General features: G+C 32.7%; 2 protein-coding genes across 2 annotated transcripts; both read left to right on the top strand.

Moving 5' to 3' along the window:
- Positions 1–265: 265 nt before the first annotated feature.
- Positions 266–1,250, top strand: LOC108903409 (cuticle protein 16.5-like; the record flags this gene model as incomplete). The annotated part of the gene is made up of 2 exons (XM_023454858.1): positions 266–932; positions 1,111–1,250. Coding segments are annotated over 2 exons (807 nt in total), but the record flags the coding sequence as incomplete, so codon positions are not given.
- Positions 1,251–8,549: 7,299 nt separating this feature from the next.
- On the top strand, positions 8,550–19,541 carry LOC108903440. The gene is made up of 3 exons (XM_018705619.1): positions 8,550–9,171; positions 18,401–18,806; positions 18,862–19,541. Exons 1-3 carry the CDS (start codon positions 8,808–8,810, stop codon positions 19,535–19,537), a joined length of 1,446 nt encoding a protein of 481 aa, XP_018561135.1. The 5' UTR covers positions 8,550–8,807; the 3' UTR covers positions 19,538–19,541.
- Positions 19,542–19,761: the final 220 nt, after the last annotated feature.

Raw genomic sequence — 19,761 nt, 5'->3', positions numbered from 1 at the left:
TGTTACGATTTTCTTGTCGGGTTAAATTTTCAAAAATTGTATTAGTAATTTTTTATCCAAAATCTAATAATACCACGATATTTTACACCATCTAAAATCTTACCCAGTATCAATTTATTTTTATTAAAATTTATAAATGCATATAAAAAAATTAAAATATAACTCTTGTTATCTTTTCAATACTTTCAATAACTTGGTGTTTTATTCATTTAATATACACTTTTCACCCTCTATGTACAATAGAGTTTACCAATAATACATTATTTTTCAGTTCGTAATATTCCTCGCCGCCCTTTCAGCCGCCAACGCCGGCATCCTGAGCGCCCCCGCGATCTCCGCCGCCCCTGCTCTGTCCTACGCCGCCCCAGCACTTTCCTATGCCGCCCCTGCCATTTCCTATTCAGCTCCCTCCATCTCCTACTCTGCCCATGCTGCCCCCGCCGTCGCCTACTCTGCCGCCCCCGCTATAGCCGTGGCTAAGGCCGCCCCCGCCGCGGTGTCCTACTCCTACACAAACAAAGCATCATATAGGACCGCCGCGCCCGCCATAGCCTACTCTGCTGCCCCGGCCTTATCTTACGCTGCCCCAGCAGTGTCTTATGCTGCTCCAGCTGTGGCTTACGCCGCCCATGCCCCAGCTGTGTCCTACGCCGCCCCAGCTGTGTCTTACGCCGCTCATGCCCCAGCTGTGTCCTACGCCGCCCCAGCTGTGTCTTACGCCGCTCATGCCCCAGCTGTGTCGTACGCCGCCCCAGCTGTGTCTTACGCCGCTCATGCCCCAGCTGTGTCGTACGCTGCCCATGCGCCAGCTGTGTCCTACGCCGCCCCAGCTGTGTCGTACGCTGCCCATACACCAGCTGTGCCCTATGCCGCCCCAGCTGTGTCTTATGCTGCCCACGCTCCAGCGCTGTCGTACGCCTCAGCCGCCCCAGGTTAGTAACTAATAAACGGTATTAAATGTAAGGACAGCTTGGACCAAGAAGTGAGGAGAAAATTGAAACATAGTAGTTAATTTTCTTTAAAAAAATAATACCAACTGATTATGTAACTTCTTGCTAAAAATTTTAATATCTACAGTTTGCTTTTCTAATTGCCCTGATTTAATTTCAGCCATCTCTTACTCAGCCGCCCCAGCACTCTCATATTCCGCCCCCGCACTCAAGATAGCCGCTCCAGCTCTCTCCTACGCTGCCGCCCCAGCCCTCAAACTGGCGTCACCTCTTTCCTACGCTAGCAACTATGGGTGGTAAATTGTGACTGTCGATAATACCTTTTTCTCCCCATCTAAGATAGTGTTTTTAATTTGTTGAAATTATTGTACATTTGTTATTGTATTTACATATTCCGTCATTCCTCATTTTTTGTAGATACTAATTGTTAATACATTAATAAACAAAATAGATAAAAAAAAGTTTTTACCTATTTTCATCTATAAGTATTAATACACCTGATGTGATATGACAATAAGCCACTATTCGGACAAAAAACGAAAAAAAAAAATATAAAATGCAGTTTTCAGGACGAAATTTGGGAAAACAAACGTAACACATGCTTTTCTAAAGTTTAAAGTTAGCATCCCCGTTCAAAGATACACCCCGTATACCGTGCGAAAGACTCCATCAGCTGGCTTTTGACCCCGTAGGTAACGTCCTGCGTTCCGATGCCTAAATAATTAAAATCGCACAGCTTTTACGCGAATTTAAAGCTCCCTGGGTCCGATCTAGTGGATCTTCATCTTGATATAAAAAGTTGAAATTTCCGTCGGAAATGAATCATTAATCTGCCTCCGAGAGTTAAGTAAAAAGGCGATTTAAAATAATGAAACCGTAAAAAAGTACGTGTGTTTCGATTTCTATTTGAAATAAAATCTTATATATTATTAACGACTACGACTTTTTGCTTATTGAAGGTGTCAAAAAAAAACAACTCAAGTTTGCCAATGCAAGAATTTATTTAATTACAGGCCCTGACTATAAAAAATAGTTTTAGTTTCAATCGAGAACCTTTGTTCAAGTTCTTTGGATCGTCCTGTACCTTTCATGTTTATTTAATCCCACAGAATTCACCGCAGGCATGAATAAAAAAATAACTTAATTTTTGTGTAATGTTATCTATGCGCGAAAATATAATTCATCATCGCGATTCAAGCTTAAAAGGTTACTGTAGGAATTTTTTATATGTGATAATTGTTGAGACAACCAAGACATATTACTTTAAGATCTCTCTATGTATGTGTATTAGTCTAAAAGTTAGCTTCGGCATACATTCAGCATTTTTAGCAAGATATTCTCGCATGGCTAATCAAAAGAATTTTGAATGGGTACACAGATACTACTATTTATGTATGCATATCATTATAACTGGTTTTGATATCTCCATTTATTTTTTGTCACCATGATCAGTTATTCCATAAGGCAATAAATAATATAAATCCTATATAATTTTTTTACATGTGTCTTATTTATATACGTACAATTTAACGGTGAGAAAATCAGAGGCAGTTTATAAAACAACGTATCATGAACAGAACTAATTATTTTTGTTATTATTTTGCAATACTTATTTCATAAACGTAAACAGCAAAGATCTATATAAAGTGCTGTAATTTTTGGAGTAACAGTCATGTTCTGTACCCGTTGTCGTGGTTGACGTAATAGCATATACCGTTGAACAAGTCAGTTGTATTTTCCATGTGTGAAAGTACCTAACGGATAGCCTTTATATTTCGCTTTTTATAGAGAAATTCAATCAGTTAAGCTCCTAATGAATCAGGAGTAGCAAAGCGAAAAGATTTATTTCATCTTATTATGCAATTAAACCGCAAACTTTTAGAGCTCATACTACTTCTAGTTTTGCTCGGCCGTTTTTGAGCATGTTTGGAGGAATTTTTCACCTATTTCGCATCATTTTATCGGAAAATTAGAATATATGTTTTGTAGTGGCTGAAAAATTAAAATCGGACCACCCCAACGCATCCAGAAACTTTGCACCAAAAAATTCAAATTGCAATTGTGCCAAAACTGATGGTCCGATAGTACCTGCTTTGTGCACACTTCAAGTACATATGGGGAATTCCACGCCAAATCGGACGGTTCGAAAAATTTAAATTTTCGATTTCCTTAATTTTTTTTATATTTTTTAGTACCCCTCAAAAAATCCTTTCTGGTAAATTACTTGTTCAAAAGTTATAAAATTTTCAAAAAAAACGCTCTTTCTTGTTTTTTTGATTATAACTTTCTTAATAATGGTCCAAATTAAAGCTTCTTTTTATAAAAATCTTTGTTTTTAGATGGCCTTTACAGATAAAAATACAAAAAAAATATTCAAAGTGTTTTTGATTAAGATTTTTGAGTTTGAAATTTTAAATCGTATTTTTGTAAGTGTGTATCTTTAGATTTTTGTGAAAATATTTTATTTCAAACTACTATTCTTTTAACAACTTTTAGGACCGGTCCGGTCATGGGCCCTCCATAATTACTATTTTTTTTTTGATTTTTGAAAATAAAAAAAAATTCTCTATAAATCATTATAATTACTGATTTTTGTCACTGTCTACTCTCTTTTTACTTATTTTAAATTAATTTGAATACTTTTTAATTATTAATAGGTGTTTAAAATCAATAATTAAACGTTGTCTATTTATAAACAATTATAACAAACGTGTTTATTTATTTTCGTGTTCTTTTAAAAATTATTTTATCAATGCTATTTTTTGTTGCAAAGTATTTGTTTTATTTAAATAATAGTATTTTTATGAATTTCTATCCAATTTAAAAAGAGTCGCACATCTTATGAATATTGCTGTCAAATTTTCAGCTGAGAAATACTATTTAGATGCAAAAAATATTAGATTTGCGTTACAATACAGCCAAACCCAAACAAACCCAAAATTTCATTCAATCATTCCAAGGAACAAAATATTATTTTGTAAACTAGAATACTCCTTACCTAATATATTTCCATTGCTCCTTAGAATGATTGAATGAAATTTTTGGGTCCCTATATTGTATCGCAAATTTAATTTTTCTTTTGCATCTAAATAGTGTTTCTCAGGTGAAAATTTGACATCAATAATAATCATAAGATGTGCGACTCTTTTTAAATAGAATAGAAATTCATAAAGATACTATTATTTAAATAAAAAAAAATACTTTGCAACAAAAAAAAACATTGATAAAATAATTTTGAAACAATTTTTAAAAGAACACGAAAATAAATAAAAACGTTTGTTATCATTGTTTATAAATAGACAACGTTTACTTATTGATTTTAAACACCTATTAATAATTAAAAAGTATTAATATTAATTTAAAATAAGTAAAAAAGGGTATACAAAAATCGGTACTTATAATGATTTATAGAGAAAAATTTTGTTTTAAATTTCAAAAATCAAAAAAAAATAGTAATTATGGAGGGCCCACGACCGGACCGGACCTAAAAGTTGTTAAAAGAATAGTAGTTTGAAATACAAAATTTTCACAAAAATCGAAAGATACACTCACTTTCAAAAAACGATTTAAAATTTTAAACTTAAAAATCTTAATCAAAAACACTGAATATTTCTTTTGTATTTTTATCTGTAAAGTCCATCTAAAAACAAATATTTTTATATAAAAAAAGCTTTAATTTGGACCATTATTAAGAAAGTTATGATCAAAAAACCAAAATAAGAGCGTTTTTTTGAAAATTTTATATCTTTTGAACAAGTAATCAAAAAAATCTGAAAATTTACCAGAAAGGCTTTTTTGAGGGGTACTAAAAAATATAAAAAAATTAAGGAAATCGAAAATTTAAATTTTTCGAACCGTCCGATTTGGCGTGGAACGCCCCAAATAATTCACTACTTTTGTGCACAAGGTCACCTCTACAACTTAAAAAATGGCCGAGTAACGAATTTAAAAAAAACGCTAATTTTCCGATTTTTCCGGGCTTTCTTCTTTTGTAATAATTATCGGATAGGACCGATTGACTTCTCGTTTTATTCGTATTTCGATTCTTTACAAATTGTCTCTTTACAGCATTCAGATTGCTTCGTTAGTTTAGGTTTTGTAAGTAAAAAAACTAAAAAAATGCGTTTTTTGCATAAAAATGTTTATAAAAAATTAATTATTGGTAAATTGGAGTAGGAAACATATAAGCATATATTTACAGACTGTCTTTTATATGATGGGACGGTTAGTTTGCTGCTAATACTTTTGTCACAAACGTGACGAAGTTTGACGAGTTTGATTTTTTTATGAAAATACAAACATTTTTAATAGTCATTTGTTTAACTAGGCACTACTATGCAGTAAAATACAAGATGGAATACGGCGGCCGGTATTTTTTAATTTTTTAATAATTAGACAAGTTAATGACTATCCCGCGAGGATAAGTCACGTTCGCTAATATTCTATTTGCAGGTTTTTACACAAGTCCAATTTTTTTATAGTCATGATTAATGGCTTTCTTTCTGACAAATAAGATACTCAATGTCGTGACTAAAAACCTCAAACTTTAACGTGTACAGGGTGTCTCCTAAACCTTAAATTTTCCAAAATAGTTCTCTCTACTAGTTAATCGCGTTTAATTTTGAACAAATTGTCACGATCCTTGAGAATCTACCTACATGTGATTTTTTTTTCAGGACGAGTTCTCGTGCTGTAATTTCATACGCTCGCTCTGGGGTGGCATCGAATTACCTGCGTTGCATTATCAAAACACGTTAAACGCCTGGCGACCGACAGGAAGCCTTATCAATCCGAGATCCCTAGTCTCGCCGGTGGTAACAAATAATAATGCAGTCGCACAAGACGACTCACTCACCCATGATTATGCTAAACAAACAGGCGCAAAGAACAGTAATTATCGCTGGCAAGTAAAGTGGTACAAAAATACAAATAACATGCTGCCTGCAATGCTACTTTGGATAAGATAGATACTAGTTCAACGTTCAACGAGACTTTTGAGTGAGGAATTTTCGATAATGTATTTTTTCGACGATCGGCATTAAAGGCGTAGTTTCAGTGACAGCTGTCAGGCACTAAAGTGTCACATTTACCTAATGCCTAGGCATTAGAATCGTTTTTACTGTCGCTAAATGAAAATTTGTTCTTTGACGAAAGTAATTTTATTTATTGTAAACATTTATGGTGAAATTAGAACAGCTTGCAACGGGTATCCCTTGTCCTGTTTGTTTTTAAACATTTTTTCGTCTATGTAGGTTGAAGTGATTTCACTAGTAGATCGTTTATGAACTATTGAATTGTCCAAAGTGGTTGAATTACTTAAAAAATCGCTTCCAGTACTTGATGTACTTGCAGTAGGGAACATTTTTTTGCTAACAACTGATTTACGAGTTATGGACTCTTCAATGTAGGCTTTAGCTACCGTTGAAGATTTCTATTCACCATGCATTTTTAAAGTAGTAAAGGATTTTTTTCCTTTGTTTTTGTAGTTGGCAGTGATATTTTCCACATCTTCAATATCTCCAATTTTTATTTGAAGTCATTCATTACATCGACACGCCCCAGATATCGCAAATATCATTACTACCCAAAATAATAATAGTCAGTATTCGTTTACCAAAATATTTTGTACATAAATTTTTTAAGTTGTTCATTTTCTAAAACGCGTGATTTTTAGTACGATATCCGTCCGATTGTCGGTTCAATAATGCTTTTAATTTTAGATACTTTCCAATATCGATGTTGTTGTAGACATTCAAAGTATCCCTGAATGTCGCATATATTGATCATTATGAAGAAGATTTCATAATTTTGCTTAATTCAGGAAAATATACCAATAGTACATCTTCTGAAAAGCCATTAAATAAATTTTTTATATGTTTGCTAATATATCTTCTTCGATTTTTCTGGTAATAAATTACACTCTATTTGCCTTGCTGATTCAATAATTTCTGGCGGAGTTATTGTGAATTCTTGCATATCAAATAATACATAGTTATTTTTATGAATTTAAATAGAGACAATATGGCGAAGTTCAGAAGACGAAAACATTTTGTTTAAGTTCATTTTCGAAACGTTAAAGATCGTTTTAAAGTGCGGGATATTAGCGATATCTTTTTGTATTTTGTATTTGTCTGCTTTTTTCAATTTGAGAATTTTTGGTTAGCCAAAACTATTTTCATAAAAATAACCCTTCACCCATTTGGCGCAAGGATTTATTTTACTAACTTTTTTAATTTTTCACAGGTGCAAAATACCCACAAAATAAAGAAAAAATGTAATTAAAAAACTAATGCCATAACAAATTTTAGTTGAATTGGATTTTAATAAAAAAAGAGATTGATTTATCGAAACGTTACTTACGCAATTCAGTTGGTATCTGGAATTGGACCGTGTCTGAGTGTTTTTTTGCGTACCACTATTTCCGTTTCTTCAGATGTTTTCCAGCGAGTGCGCGAAAATTGGATTCGAAGGTGTCGTGTGTGAATCGAAAATGGTGGTTTGAGCATATGTTGTAGTTGGTTTTGTACTTGTGCGTTTAAAAATTACTGAATTTAGCTTTTTGGTAAGTACCTAAATTATTTTTAATACGTATGATTATTTGGACGACGTGAATCTTTGGGTAATTTATTAATTACATATTTTTCAAATTCATAATTTGATTAAGTGTTAAGTTCTTGTTTTAAGAGATTCATGATTACTAAAATTCGAGTTAAAATTTAAACACAACACTATACACAAAATCGTACTACAAAATCGATACACTTTATTTTATTTATTTAAAAATTAGAAAACAATTGTCTTGAAATTTACTAAATGTTTTACAATAATAGTTGTTTTTTCCGTAGGATAAGTCTGCCGCGTGCACATGTGGTATGCACCAGTTGTGTAGCGTTAGGTTAAGCGCTGTTGTCGCGTTTGTGATAAAACTCTCCAATACTCGCTGTATTTTGAAAACTGTTAATCTTACGCCCCTGTAATATACAACGCCAATATGTATATTGTTCGCGAGAGGAGAAAGATTTCTTTAGTATTTTAAATACATTGTTTAAGTATAAGTTAAAGTGAAGTATTAGTAAAAAATTCGTCGTGGGATACAATGTACGAGTATTTGTATATTTTAAACAATCAAGTTTCTAATAAAGGACAATCACGATTTTTGAAAGGTCATTCTCGGCATTTGTTCTTGGAACATGCCACCTACCTGATGAACAAATTTATCACTGTTCTGTATCAAAGTAGGTGTGTTATGGGGCCTACGTATTTATCCCTACTGCTTGTGTAATTCCTTACATTTCTTCATTCTTAAATTCGTCAACTAAAGGACTGCACGAGAACGAAATATTATTACTTACAGCAACAATCTAAATCAAAGTGTTAGATTAATGTTTTGATACAGCCACACGACATGACATTACGATTGCAAATGTAATCTGTCGATAAATCCAATCGCGTACAGCAGAGCAGATACCTCGTGCTGTTTCGCAGACGGCTGTGGAAATAGGACACCGCCGCCGCCGGCTAGGAAACCTAATGACTAAGGCAAGAATATAAAGCACAAGGATCCATCCTCTAAGCGCCACTCGAAGAGTACGCCTCTTTCGATGCGGTGCGATACCAAATCCGATGATACAGACGGTGCTTACGGTGTGACGTGAATTTTAGTGACATCAACTGTGTGGGGTCGAACTAGTTTCGCTTTTATTTCGATTCTTAAGTTGGTTTTACTAGAAGCAACCCTATTATCCATAAAAGGAATCTTCTGATCTGATCGAAAAGCGCCAGGTCAGTTTAAAGGAAAGCTCCCACTCGCGTTAACCTCAAAAATCGACGCGAATTATTTTCAGAACCGTTCTTGGCATGGTAGCCCGTTTGAGGCGGGCCTTTTGGACGATACTAATATCTCTAACAACGATCGCCTTCGTCTACCTGACCATTGTTAACACCGCGATCGAACAAGAAATTAACAAACCCAAAAACTTGCACAGGAACGTCAAACATATCGTGGCTTACTCGTTGCTGAAGAAAATCGAAATTGAAAGTGAACATTACACTTGCGAGGAGAGGCTGGACGACGACGAAGTTAATTACAGTGCGATTAATGGAAGTGACGAAGATTATGCCTGGACGAATATTGATGGCAGTGCCGTGCATGTTCTGTCCGTGCATTTGGACAGACGGTTGGAGCCTTACCACTATGTTAGGATAATTGGGATGATCAAAGGTAATTGTGGCGAGATTTTAGCGTTTCGTCTCTTTTTAAGGAGTTCGTCGAGTCATGTATTTTAATCGGATTTCAATTCGAGATATCTTTATTACGAAACCTTAAATAGCGCGTACAAGTCGTTAGTTCAAGGAGTAAACTTTATATAGTGTTGTATTCTGTTCAGCGATGAGAAATTATTTAAAAAATTTGAATTGCGTATTTTTCGAAAAATAAACGTGGGTATTCAACATAGGCACGGACGCCTTTGGTAATTCTAAAAAAATGTCTTGTATCTTGTAGAAATAAGTTTGTGTGACAATAATTTGAGAAAAAATCAGCGCATTTGTGAAATGCACCGAAAGACACGAAAAACAATTAAATTTTTAACAGCCTGTACCTTAGGGTGGTCCAAAAAAAACGAAGATTATTGTTTTCGTGTCTCTTGTGAAAATAAGTTAGTTTATCATGTTTTAAAAGCCCCCTCAAAAAATCAGCTCAAAACAATTTTTTTTTGTGGTCGCTCAAGATTTTTAAAAATTTCCAAAATCGTCAAAAATTGATTTTTTTTTTAAATTTTTTTTCCTCGTTATTTTATCATTTTCTAGGTTGAAAGAAATCTCGATTCTGGAAATTTCAAATCGATATTTTCATTTTTAAAGGTCACTCAATTATTTTAACTTTAAAAGTAGTGTACCTAAAATGCTTTCGAGCGACCTCTAAAAATAAATATCAACGAACTAATAATTTTTTTTTATTGAATTTGATGAACAACAGAATAGAACGACACTTAAATTTTAAAAATTAAAAATTTATAAAAATTTGATACAGTGCGGCAGTAAATTTTACCTCGAGAAATTTTTTAAGGTGTTGTGATTTATTTCAACGAGATTTTTTTCAACCTAGTAAATGATAAAATAACGACAAAAAAAATTTAAAAAAAATCAATTTTTGCCGATTTTGGTTTTTAAAAATCTTGAACGACCTCTAAAAAAATTTTTTTTGGGCTGATTTTTTGAGGGGGCTCTTAAAACATGATAAATTAACATTTTCACAAGAGACACGAAAAAAATAATTCGTACCTATTTGAAAAACATGACGTTTTTAGACACTTATACGATTTTTTTTTATTGTGAGTGACTTTCTTAAACATTTTGGATAACTGAGAAACACAGTCGAAGTTAAATTATTAACAAGATATGTTTAGACAAAATATTCGTTATGGATTACTTTACTACGTCATGAGAAACATTTTTTTACGTTTTACGCTTTCCTGAACTTTAAAATGGTTAAGCAAATAAGTGTGTCCGGATACAACAATGTCGGGTTTGAAAAGGTGACCCCTACGTACATATTTTGTTTTGAAACACGAAATCATATCTCGCATCTGTACTGCACAAAGGCAAATTTAAAAAACATGTTCCACGACATTCTTTTCCGTTATTTTCGCGAAAAATTTCGTTCCTCGTGCCGGATAGCCGTGTATATCTTTTTTAAAGAGATAAAGCAATAACATAGTCGATTGAGAATATCGCATAAAATAATTAAGTACAAAAAATATGCACTTTAGATTTTGTAGTAAAACAGTTCAAAGTTTCACAAATTAGATTTTCATATGTATCTAAAAATGACGTAAGTAATTAAAAGAAAAGAAAATATATAGAATAGATAACACTTTCAAGTTAAACATCTTGTAAAGTAGCAAAGTAAACTAAGTTTTTAAAATATCTTTAAACTGTCTTTAAAGACGAGCAAAAATTTTAATCAAGAATGCCTTTTCCTCGTAAAATGTACAATAGAACTGTTTTAATGTCCGTTTTTATCAAAGTAGGCCAATTCATACACAAATTGAAATTATAATATAAATTTTAATTCTAAGCAAATTTCCTTAATAACATATTTCTGTACTATTTGAAACAAAGACATTTTATTCTTTAACGATTTTTATATTTACCGATTTTCTGATCAGCCTGTACAGGCTGGTCCATTTTCGATGGGATTTCAGGGTATTTCAGAAACTACTAAAGATATGATAAATGTGACACCACGTTCTCGAGCTCGATTTTCATGGCAAACTCGACTGTCAGATCGGAAATTTGCTATCTTTATTTGTTTCTGAGTTACAGGGCGTTTCTCATTATTGTGACACTTTTTAACATGTCTGTATCTCAGCTGTTAAATAAGTTAGAGTTAAAGTAAAAACTGCTCAAGACTAATTCTTTGGCGTAGAATTGAATGCCGGTATTAGATTTTTAATAGATCTTAAGATTTAGGAGTTATGACCCAAAGTTATATTTTTTTAAATGGAAATCGTAGCTGACCATGGCCTTAAAAGATAGAGATTTTTTTCCGCTTTTCAGCAATATATCACATGCTATACTTATTTTTACAAACACGGAAGATACGGGGTGTTTCATATATAAATTATATTTTTTTTCCTTTTTAATATGACCGGCTATGAAAATACAGATAAAACTATAATCCTTACTTTTACAAAAGTCATATCTGTTGTAAAAATATGACATTTATTTTAAATGCACAACATATACTCGTGTGATAATATAATACTAACGAAATTTTAGGAGATAGGTGGATAGGAACAAACGGACCGATCAGATGGCCAGCTAGGTTACCTGATTTGAGTCCATTGGACTTTTTCCTTTGGGGTTTTCTAAAAGACATTATATTTAAAATTCCTTTTAATAATATTTCAAATACATATACATTTAATGAATGCTACCTGAAGCGTTGCCAGAAGATGCGTGAGATGTGTGACAGTTGAGGGACGGCAATTTGAACATTTAGCTATCATTTTTGAAAGTTTTTATTGATGTAGGTACTTACTATTGTTTAATTTACGTTTAATATTGTAACTTCAGTTGAAGTGGAATAAAAATTTGAAAACTCTGTCTTTTCTTATCTGTAATATATATTTTAAATAAACGTCATATTTTTACAACAGATATGAGTTTTTTAAAAGTAAGAATTATAGTTTAGTATGTATTTTCATAGCCAGCCATATTAAAATGTAAAAAAGGATCGAATTTATATATAAAACACCCCGTATCTTCTGTGTTTGGAAAAATAACTATAGCATGTGGTATATTGCTGAAAAGCAAAAAAAAATCTCCATTTTTTTAGGTCATAACCAGCTACGATTTCCATTTAAAAAATTATAACTTTGGGTCATAACTCCGGAATCTTAAGACCTACTAAAAATCTAATACCGGCATTCAATTCTACGCCAAAGAATTAGTCTTGAGCAGTTTTCACTTTAACTCTAACTTATTTAACAGCTGAGATACAGACATGTTCAAAAGTGTCACAATAACGAGAAACGCCCTGTAACTCAAAAACAAATGAAGATAGCAAATTTCTGATTTGACAGTCGAGTTTGCCATGAAAATCGAGCTCGAGAACGTGGTGTCAGATTTATCATACCTTTAGTAGTATTTCTGAGATACCCTGAAATCCCATCGAAAATGGACCAGCCTGTACATGCATGATAAAAGTTCTCCATGCCAACCGCATTTTAAAGACAAGCACAAATTTTATTCAAGAATGCCTTTTTCTCGTAAAATGGAAAATAAAAATATTTTCCCTCTTTTCCACTCTAACCGTAGACATCATGTATGTTAAGAACTGATAAAATAGAGTTATATTTTTCCTTTTGTATAGAAAAGGAAGCGTAGTATGATTTCGCTTCGACTATGATAATGTATTTTTTTTTTTTCAAAAAACGACCCTAATCTTTATTGGTAGTTAACTTTGCTACTACAAAAGTGCATCTTATGTCCTTTGTGTGTTTCGAAAAGCAAATGAAAGTTTCCAGAATGAAGAAAGTTATAAGGATTTTTCGTCAATCTGTCAAAATTTGTATAAAATGTCGATTATTTCGAAAACGGTTATATTTAGGTACAGCAAAATTTATCTTGTAGATAATGTCGAGAATAATATTGTGTCGATGGCGACTTCCGGTATAATCGGAAGTGCTATAATAATACCATTATTTTATTTAAAGACAGTACCCCCGAAAATCCCAAGGCCCAAGTTTTCAAAGTTAAAATCGAAGTAGTCTGAAATATTCTAATGGACAGCGTAAGAAAGCCTGTATATTATCTACCTACAATATTGTATTATAACTAAATAATTATTTATCAAATTTACATTTAAAAACTCGTATTTTTCGCAGAACTGGGGAATAATGTAGAAAGGTAATCTGACTTTTTGTAATACATAAAAACTTGATTACAGTTTACAAGACAAGAGCCGCATCGTCGAAAAAGTTGTAGTCTAAACGTTACAGAAAATTGAGCAATTAAACGAAAACGAGTAAATTCTTCCGACTAAATTATACCGCCGTAGTTAACGTATTTATAGCTAGTAAGATATTTATGGTGCACAAGACAAATTGCATGTTTTTCATTACGTTAAAACTAAAAGTTGAAAAAAATTAAGTGTTTTCGAAGGAGCACAAACGCAATAAAAATGTATGCATCTAGTTGTATTAAAAGTACATCTAACAAAAACGTCCGCGGGATAAGTGGAAGGACGTATTTTTTTGTCAGATTTTTAATCAATTAACAGAAAGAATTTGAATTGTTCGATTTTATATTTTTTTGTGTGAAGTGAATAGCTTAGAATACCTTAAGGGTTTTTAAACGAAACAAAAGAAAATATTTAGGTAGTTCCAGTTATCCCAGAAAAATGTTGCTTCTTAAAAAAGTTACAGGTTGTTAATTAGATAAATCAGTGGCCTTATGTTTCATCACTGTGCATCAAATATCGTAAAAATATTTAAAAAAATGATTATATATTTAATTCAACACCCTGTATCTCGAAAACTATCGATTTGTGCGCCCATGTTTCTATAACCCTCTTAGTTACAAGTCACTCAAAGAATTTTCCCATAAAGTTACGACGAATTCAATTAACACCCTGTGCATTGAAATTAGCAACTAGATTAGTCGAATTTTCTTCAAAATTCAATCAATACTCATCCCGCATTAAAGATAATTTTGCTTGGATTTGGAAAATGTAACTTTTCGCACAAAGGTTCAGTACCAAACAAGTTAACTTTTTTTTTTAACTTTAAACGTTTTCATATCAAAAATAAAATAGATAATAGACATTTCACACTCTGATCAGTGATCAGTGATCACCGTTATTTGACTCGAAGGAAAAGTAAAAGTTATAAACATGTAATTTCCCCACAAATCATTTGATGGCTTACTCCATCGGTTTTCTATAGCCACAGATATATTTTGTATAATTAATATAGGTACGCCATTAAAATATGCCACTTACTTGGTTTTCATCAGCTTTACCGCTGCTTGTCTTTTGATGCTGCTCCTAGGCTTCGTCTCGTTCTCACCCATCACATTACTGTAAAAATAATTCCTTGTAGACGTTTTGAAAATAAAATTACTTCTTATAATTACAGAGTGCAATGCATAAAATACCAACAAACTGATGCATACATTGACAAAAAACAAAATAAAGAAAGAATAAAAGGGTAAAATGTATGAAATTTTACCCAAAACCTACTTATACCAGTAGGTACAAATTTATTTTAGTCAAACTAAACAAGGTTTTTGAGTGAGACCAAACGCAAAATTCACAATCGAAACTAATATTTTTCCTAGAACAATGGCCATATCCGCCAAAATCTACTGTGTCCACTGTGCTTGCTAAAAATCAACTTTTCCATCTCGTGGAGAAAAAATGGACTGGTCCATCCGTGCACTTTTTTAAGACGTTAAACTTCTCCAGTTACGATATTTCGCCATATGTCATCAATTTGTTTATATATTTTTTCAAAAAAAACACTATCTAGGTCAAGCATTTAACGGCTTGTATCAAATTTTGCCTACACTTAAAGCGGTAACTGTACAGCGCGTCAGTCGATAAACGTAAATTAAACGGCACAATTTTTGAAACAACTTCATAATGAAAATACACCGTAATAAAATTTGCATAATCAGTAAACTTACCCATTTATATTTATATCAAATATCGGCATATATCCATAACTGTAATCAACAAAATCTTCGAAAAATCGTACGAAATCAACAAACTCGCTTGCCGGGAGTCAGGGGGCGCGCGTCTCGCGATTTAATTGTTATTGCATTTCTAGCACAGACTACTATGTTTCGCCGAAAAAACTGAAGGCGGTCCGTGTGCGTTTTTTGCACCACGACTTAATTTTATTTTCGAAGGTATTTAAAATTTAAATAGTTTATTGATGTCATTATTTTCTTAGCATAGCCGTATCAAATAAAAACATTTCTATGGCTGTAGACAGTTGTCTTATAAAAAATAATGTATTTAATTAAATTTAATTTTCTTCGCCTAAACAACCAAGAAATTCTAAATCAATTATATTCAAAACTGCATAATTTTATATCAAAAACGTCAAAGACATATGTTTTTCATTTTGTAAGAAGGTCTAAGTTTTCAAGTTTTGGTCTTAAATAACTGGAAAAATTTTACAAAAGGAAAAATAGGGAAAAATTTTACTTAGGTACTTTTCCCTTATTTTAAGAAGTTCTATTATCCGATATAGTTTGACGTATTCGTTGGGGACACCCTGTATATTAGTTTTTATAAACATAACTGCGTTTTTCAGCAGAAAAACTGAATTTTGCGCTTATCTGTTCCTAAGAAGATATAGAATCAAAATATATTTTTTGTCCTTTTTGTCATAACACCAATACTAAATAATGCTATTTTGTTATCATAAGTGTCTGTATAATACACAAAATATGAACATCAAAAGGATTATACCTAAAAGCTACTGTCGGTAAAAAGCGGATAGTAATGTTAGATACTTCGGGTCACCATCCTTCATTATCTCCTGATTAATATCTCGTATCACGTTTGGGCCCAATTTTAGCGTATAATCAATTTTTTTAATGGCTAATGAATACGCTCCGCCAGCTCTTTGATTTATTGGCTTTATGGTAATGTAAACCGCGCAATCTCTCCAGGCCTCTTAATTACATTTTTTTATGAAAAAAGTACAGGAATAATACGAGGGGTTGCTGATATGTACTGGGTGTATTTTCCACATTATCTTATTTTTTAAGGAAATACAAACAACAAATTCCCTAAGAAATGTTGAAATGTGCTCTCAGCATATTTGTATGTGTTCTTTTTCTTTCATTTTTTTGAAAACGTAAAAATAAATAGGGAAATATCTTTTTTATTCGATCGACCACACAACGCAACTATTCAACTCATATAAATACTACGTAATTGCATGAAATATTCCTTTGAGTTACCGAGTCCCCTGTGGTCTTATAACTTCTTGGAATTAATTGCTTGCCTTTGTGATTGGAATCACGAACATCAAATTTTCTTAAAATCACTTCGCTATTATACCTAACCACTGCATTAACTTTGATTTATAACCCGGGCAGTTATTATAAGACACTGCTTTGATAAATACGGTTCATTTCAGAGCTACAAGAAATAAAGCCAACAAAGCCACCGCGAGAAACAGACAAAGTTTTTGGAATATTTTTTAAAATCATTTCAAGCTTCTAACGAAAAGTACTTAATCTTTGTTTCATTGGGATAGTGTAGGTGAACTACATAATAACAATCCACCTGATGTGATATGACAACAGGGCTATAATAGGCGCGTAAAAAACAAAATTATTAATTTGTTTTAACCGAAATAAAATTTTACACTAATCTAGTCTGAAATATTGTAAAACAATATTTACTAATAGATTTAAATTAAAAGTACACCAAACTTTAATCTTTTTCTTGCGCTACATGAAACCAATCGTGTTATTTTTGCTTTCGCCGATTCTTACACATCTGAAATGAACTATACAAAACCAATTTCGCGATTGATTGGAGTGATTTACACCACGGTATACTAATTAATACGGTAATTTCCTCCTTATATAAGCCGCAGCAGTATAATGTTACTATACATCATAATAAACCTCTTTGTTTTACTACGTGTAATGACAAGTAAAATATATTGATCGATCGATGGGTGGATCTTGCGGTCACTGGATTAATTTGGTACAAGTTTTTTCCTCTTGTACTTCTAACCGAGACTATCGGCGTGAAATAGAATCGATGAGGTTTGTTTAAAATGGAATATGATTTCGTTTGGGGATTGGGGAACTGTTATTTATTTAAAACAATAATAAACTCCAAAATCCATGTTAAATAAACAACAACGTATTCTTGACATCTTTAGAGCGTTTCAAAGGTTTACTGAAATGTTTTATGTACATTTGGTGCACCTTTATTCTCTGCAAGTTGCTGGACAGTACGTATCTGTTGGAATACAAACCTATAATTTGTTTTTTATGCTTCTTCCTCATTTCCTTCGACTAGTCTTCGGAGAAGCTATCATGCCATAATTGAATAAGACGAGATTTATCAAAGCAACTTCTGATTTAATTGGAGGTAACAGTAAAAGAGAAATTATTACGTAAAAAAACTATACTCGAGTCGAATTAGACTTTACGACAACGGGAAAGGGTATGTAAAATGATAATATCAATAAATTAACTCTAAAGAAGTGAGGCTAAGTTGGCAAATTGCAAATAAGCGGCAAATTTAAGTCTTTTTTTGCTGCCCATAAAAATCGTCATTTCTTCAGCTCTAACACTTTGGAATTTAAAACTATTCCATGCCTATATCTTTAGATTCTAACAAAAATAATAGATGGTAAGTATATCTATGTATAAAAACATTCGAATTGCTCCGCGGCTATTTAGAACCCAGTCGTGTCAATTTTTATATAATTTATTATCGGGTTTCTGCCGTTCTGCACCCGGTAACTAACTTAGAGACGCCTAATTGACGCCGATGTATCAAAATTGGCTTCTCTTACCCGTTAAAGTGAATCCTGCTTAGTATGCTGGTCGTTACCAGCGTCTGTAGCGGAATAGCGATGAAATTTCACGCAACCCGAACATTAGAGGACAAAACCGCAGCAATTACTTGACGGTAACTGTTTTTAAATTGGATATAATAGCACGACGTCGGGTAATTTTGAGTAACGGAAGTACATCACGCCAAAGAAAAATTAGTTAGAAATGGCATAGTTGTTTCTTGTTTCACTCTTCTGAATCCAAAGACCGTGTATTATTAGAATCAGTTATAATAATAGTTCATTTCTTAAAAAAATTATGAATTTTTCATATTTTCGACAACAAAAATTGACTATGTTTTGAATTAATCAGTGAGAGACGTTCATACAATTTAATTCTTTTTATAGGCATTTATCAAGAAACTGTCTACTGCCAAATTTCATCCCCTACCGAGACAGTCGTGACCAAAGTTACCACCACCCCCATTTGGTTAGACGCATGGGACCAAAACGATACCAACGTTTACTTCAACCCAGTACTGCTCTCTTGTAGGATACCTTTGGGCTTGGCACCAGAGAACGTGTCTATCACCACGAAACCCTGTGACGGAAAGCAAGGAAAACATTTTTCGTTAACAAACGATACAGGAAATAGCCAGTATACATTTACGGTATGTGTGAAGCCGTTGGATTTTTTGGAGGACATTTCAGAACGTCTGATACAATGGATTGAGATGATCAGGATACTAGGTGCTGAAAAAATTGAAATATATGTCAAGAAGGTGAAGAGGAACGTGTGGAAAATTTTGAAATGGTAAGGTTTTTGCAAAGTATTAAAATCTTGATATTGTAAAAACCATATTTTTCAGGTATGACTCGAATTACCCAGATCAAATTACGATACGAAAGTTTCACGTTGTAAAAGACGCTGATACCAACAAAAATTACAATTTCTCCTGGATTTTGTGGCAGAAACGACGATACGAAGTGGCGACTTACAACAGTTGCTTTTACAGGAATATAGGATTAACACGATTTATAATACCCTTGGATATAGACGAAATAATTCTTCCCAGGCATCTATTTACATGGAAAAACGTCCTGCAGGATATATATACCACAATTCCAGGACTCAAAGAAAACTTTGCGTCGTTTATGGTTCCCAACACATACTTCTTTGGAGAGTTACCGAAAAACGAAACAGATAAAATATTTTTTCTAAGGAATATTCTTAGGAGCAGATTTAGCCCTCCTGGTGAATCCGGGAAGAGCTTTATAAGTACAAAGAACACTCTGACGGTTTTCAACCACTACGCCCTAGATGTTCTAAAACCAGGAATTAGTAGGACGTTTTTTGTTCCTTCCAACGTGGCACAACTGAATCACTACAAAGAGACTTGTAATGCTGTGATACTTCCCGAATGTGTTAAGTACGTTTCTAGTCCTAGAATTAAGGATAAACTAGTTTTTAGATATGAAAAAGTTTTCATGTATAAATACTCTAAAAGAATTTTACTGTTTAAAAAATTAGGTTTTTTCATGTAAATATCGTGACCTGTACAGTATGTAATAAATAAATTTTCTTTTACGAACAACACTCAATTTTTTACCCTTCAATATGTTACGCCCTGTATATAAAAAATGAAAATACTAATTTGAAAAGAATAGTAACCATAATCTACAAACAAAATATGTAATATAAAAATTTAATATCTTAACAGCATATTAAAGTGCGAATGTTTTCTTTCAAATTAAGAACGCAGATATTT

Source organism: Anoplophora glabripennis, unplaced genomic scaffold (genome assembly GCF_000390285.2).
Source record: "Anoplophora glabripennis isolate ALB-LARVAE unplaced genomic scaffold, Agla_2.0 scaffold82, whole genome shotgun sequence".
NCBI lineage: Eukaryota > Metazoa > Arthropoda > Insecta > Coleoptera > Cerambycidae > Anoplophora > Anoplophora glabripennis.
Note: the sequence above shows the minus strand (reverse complement) of the source record. Positions and strands in the feature narration are given on the sequence as shown.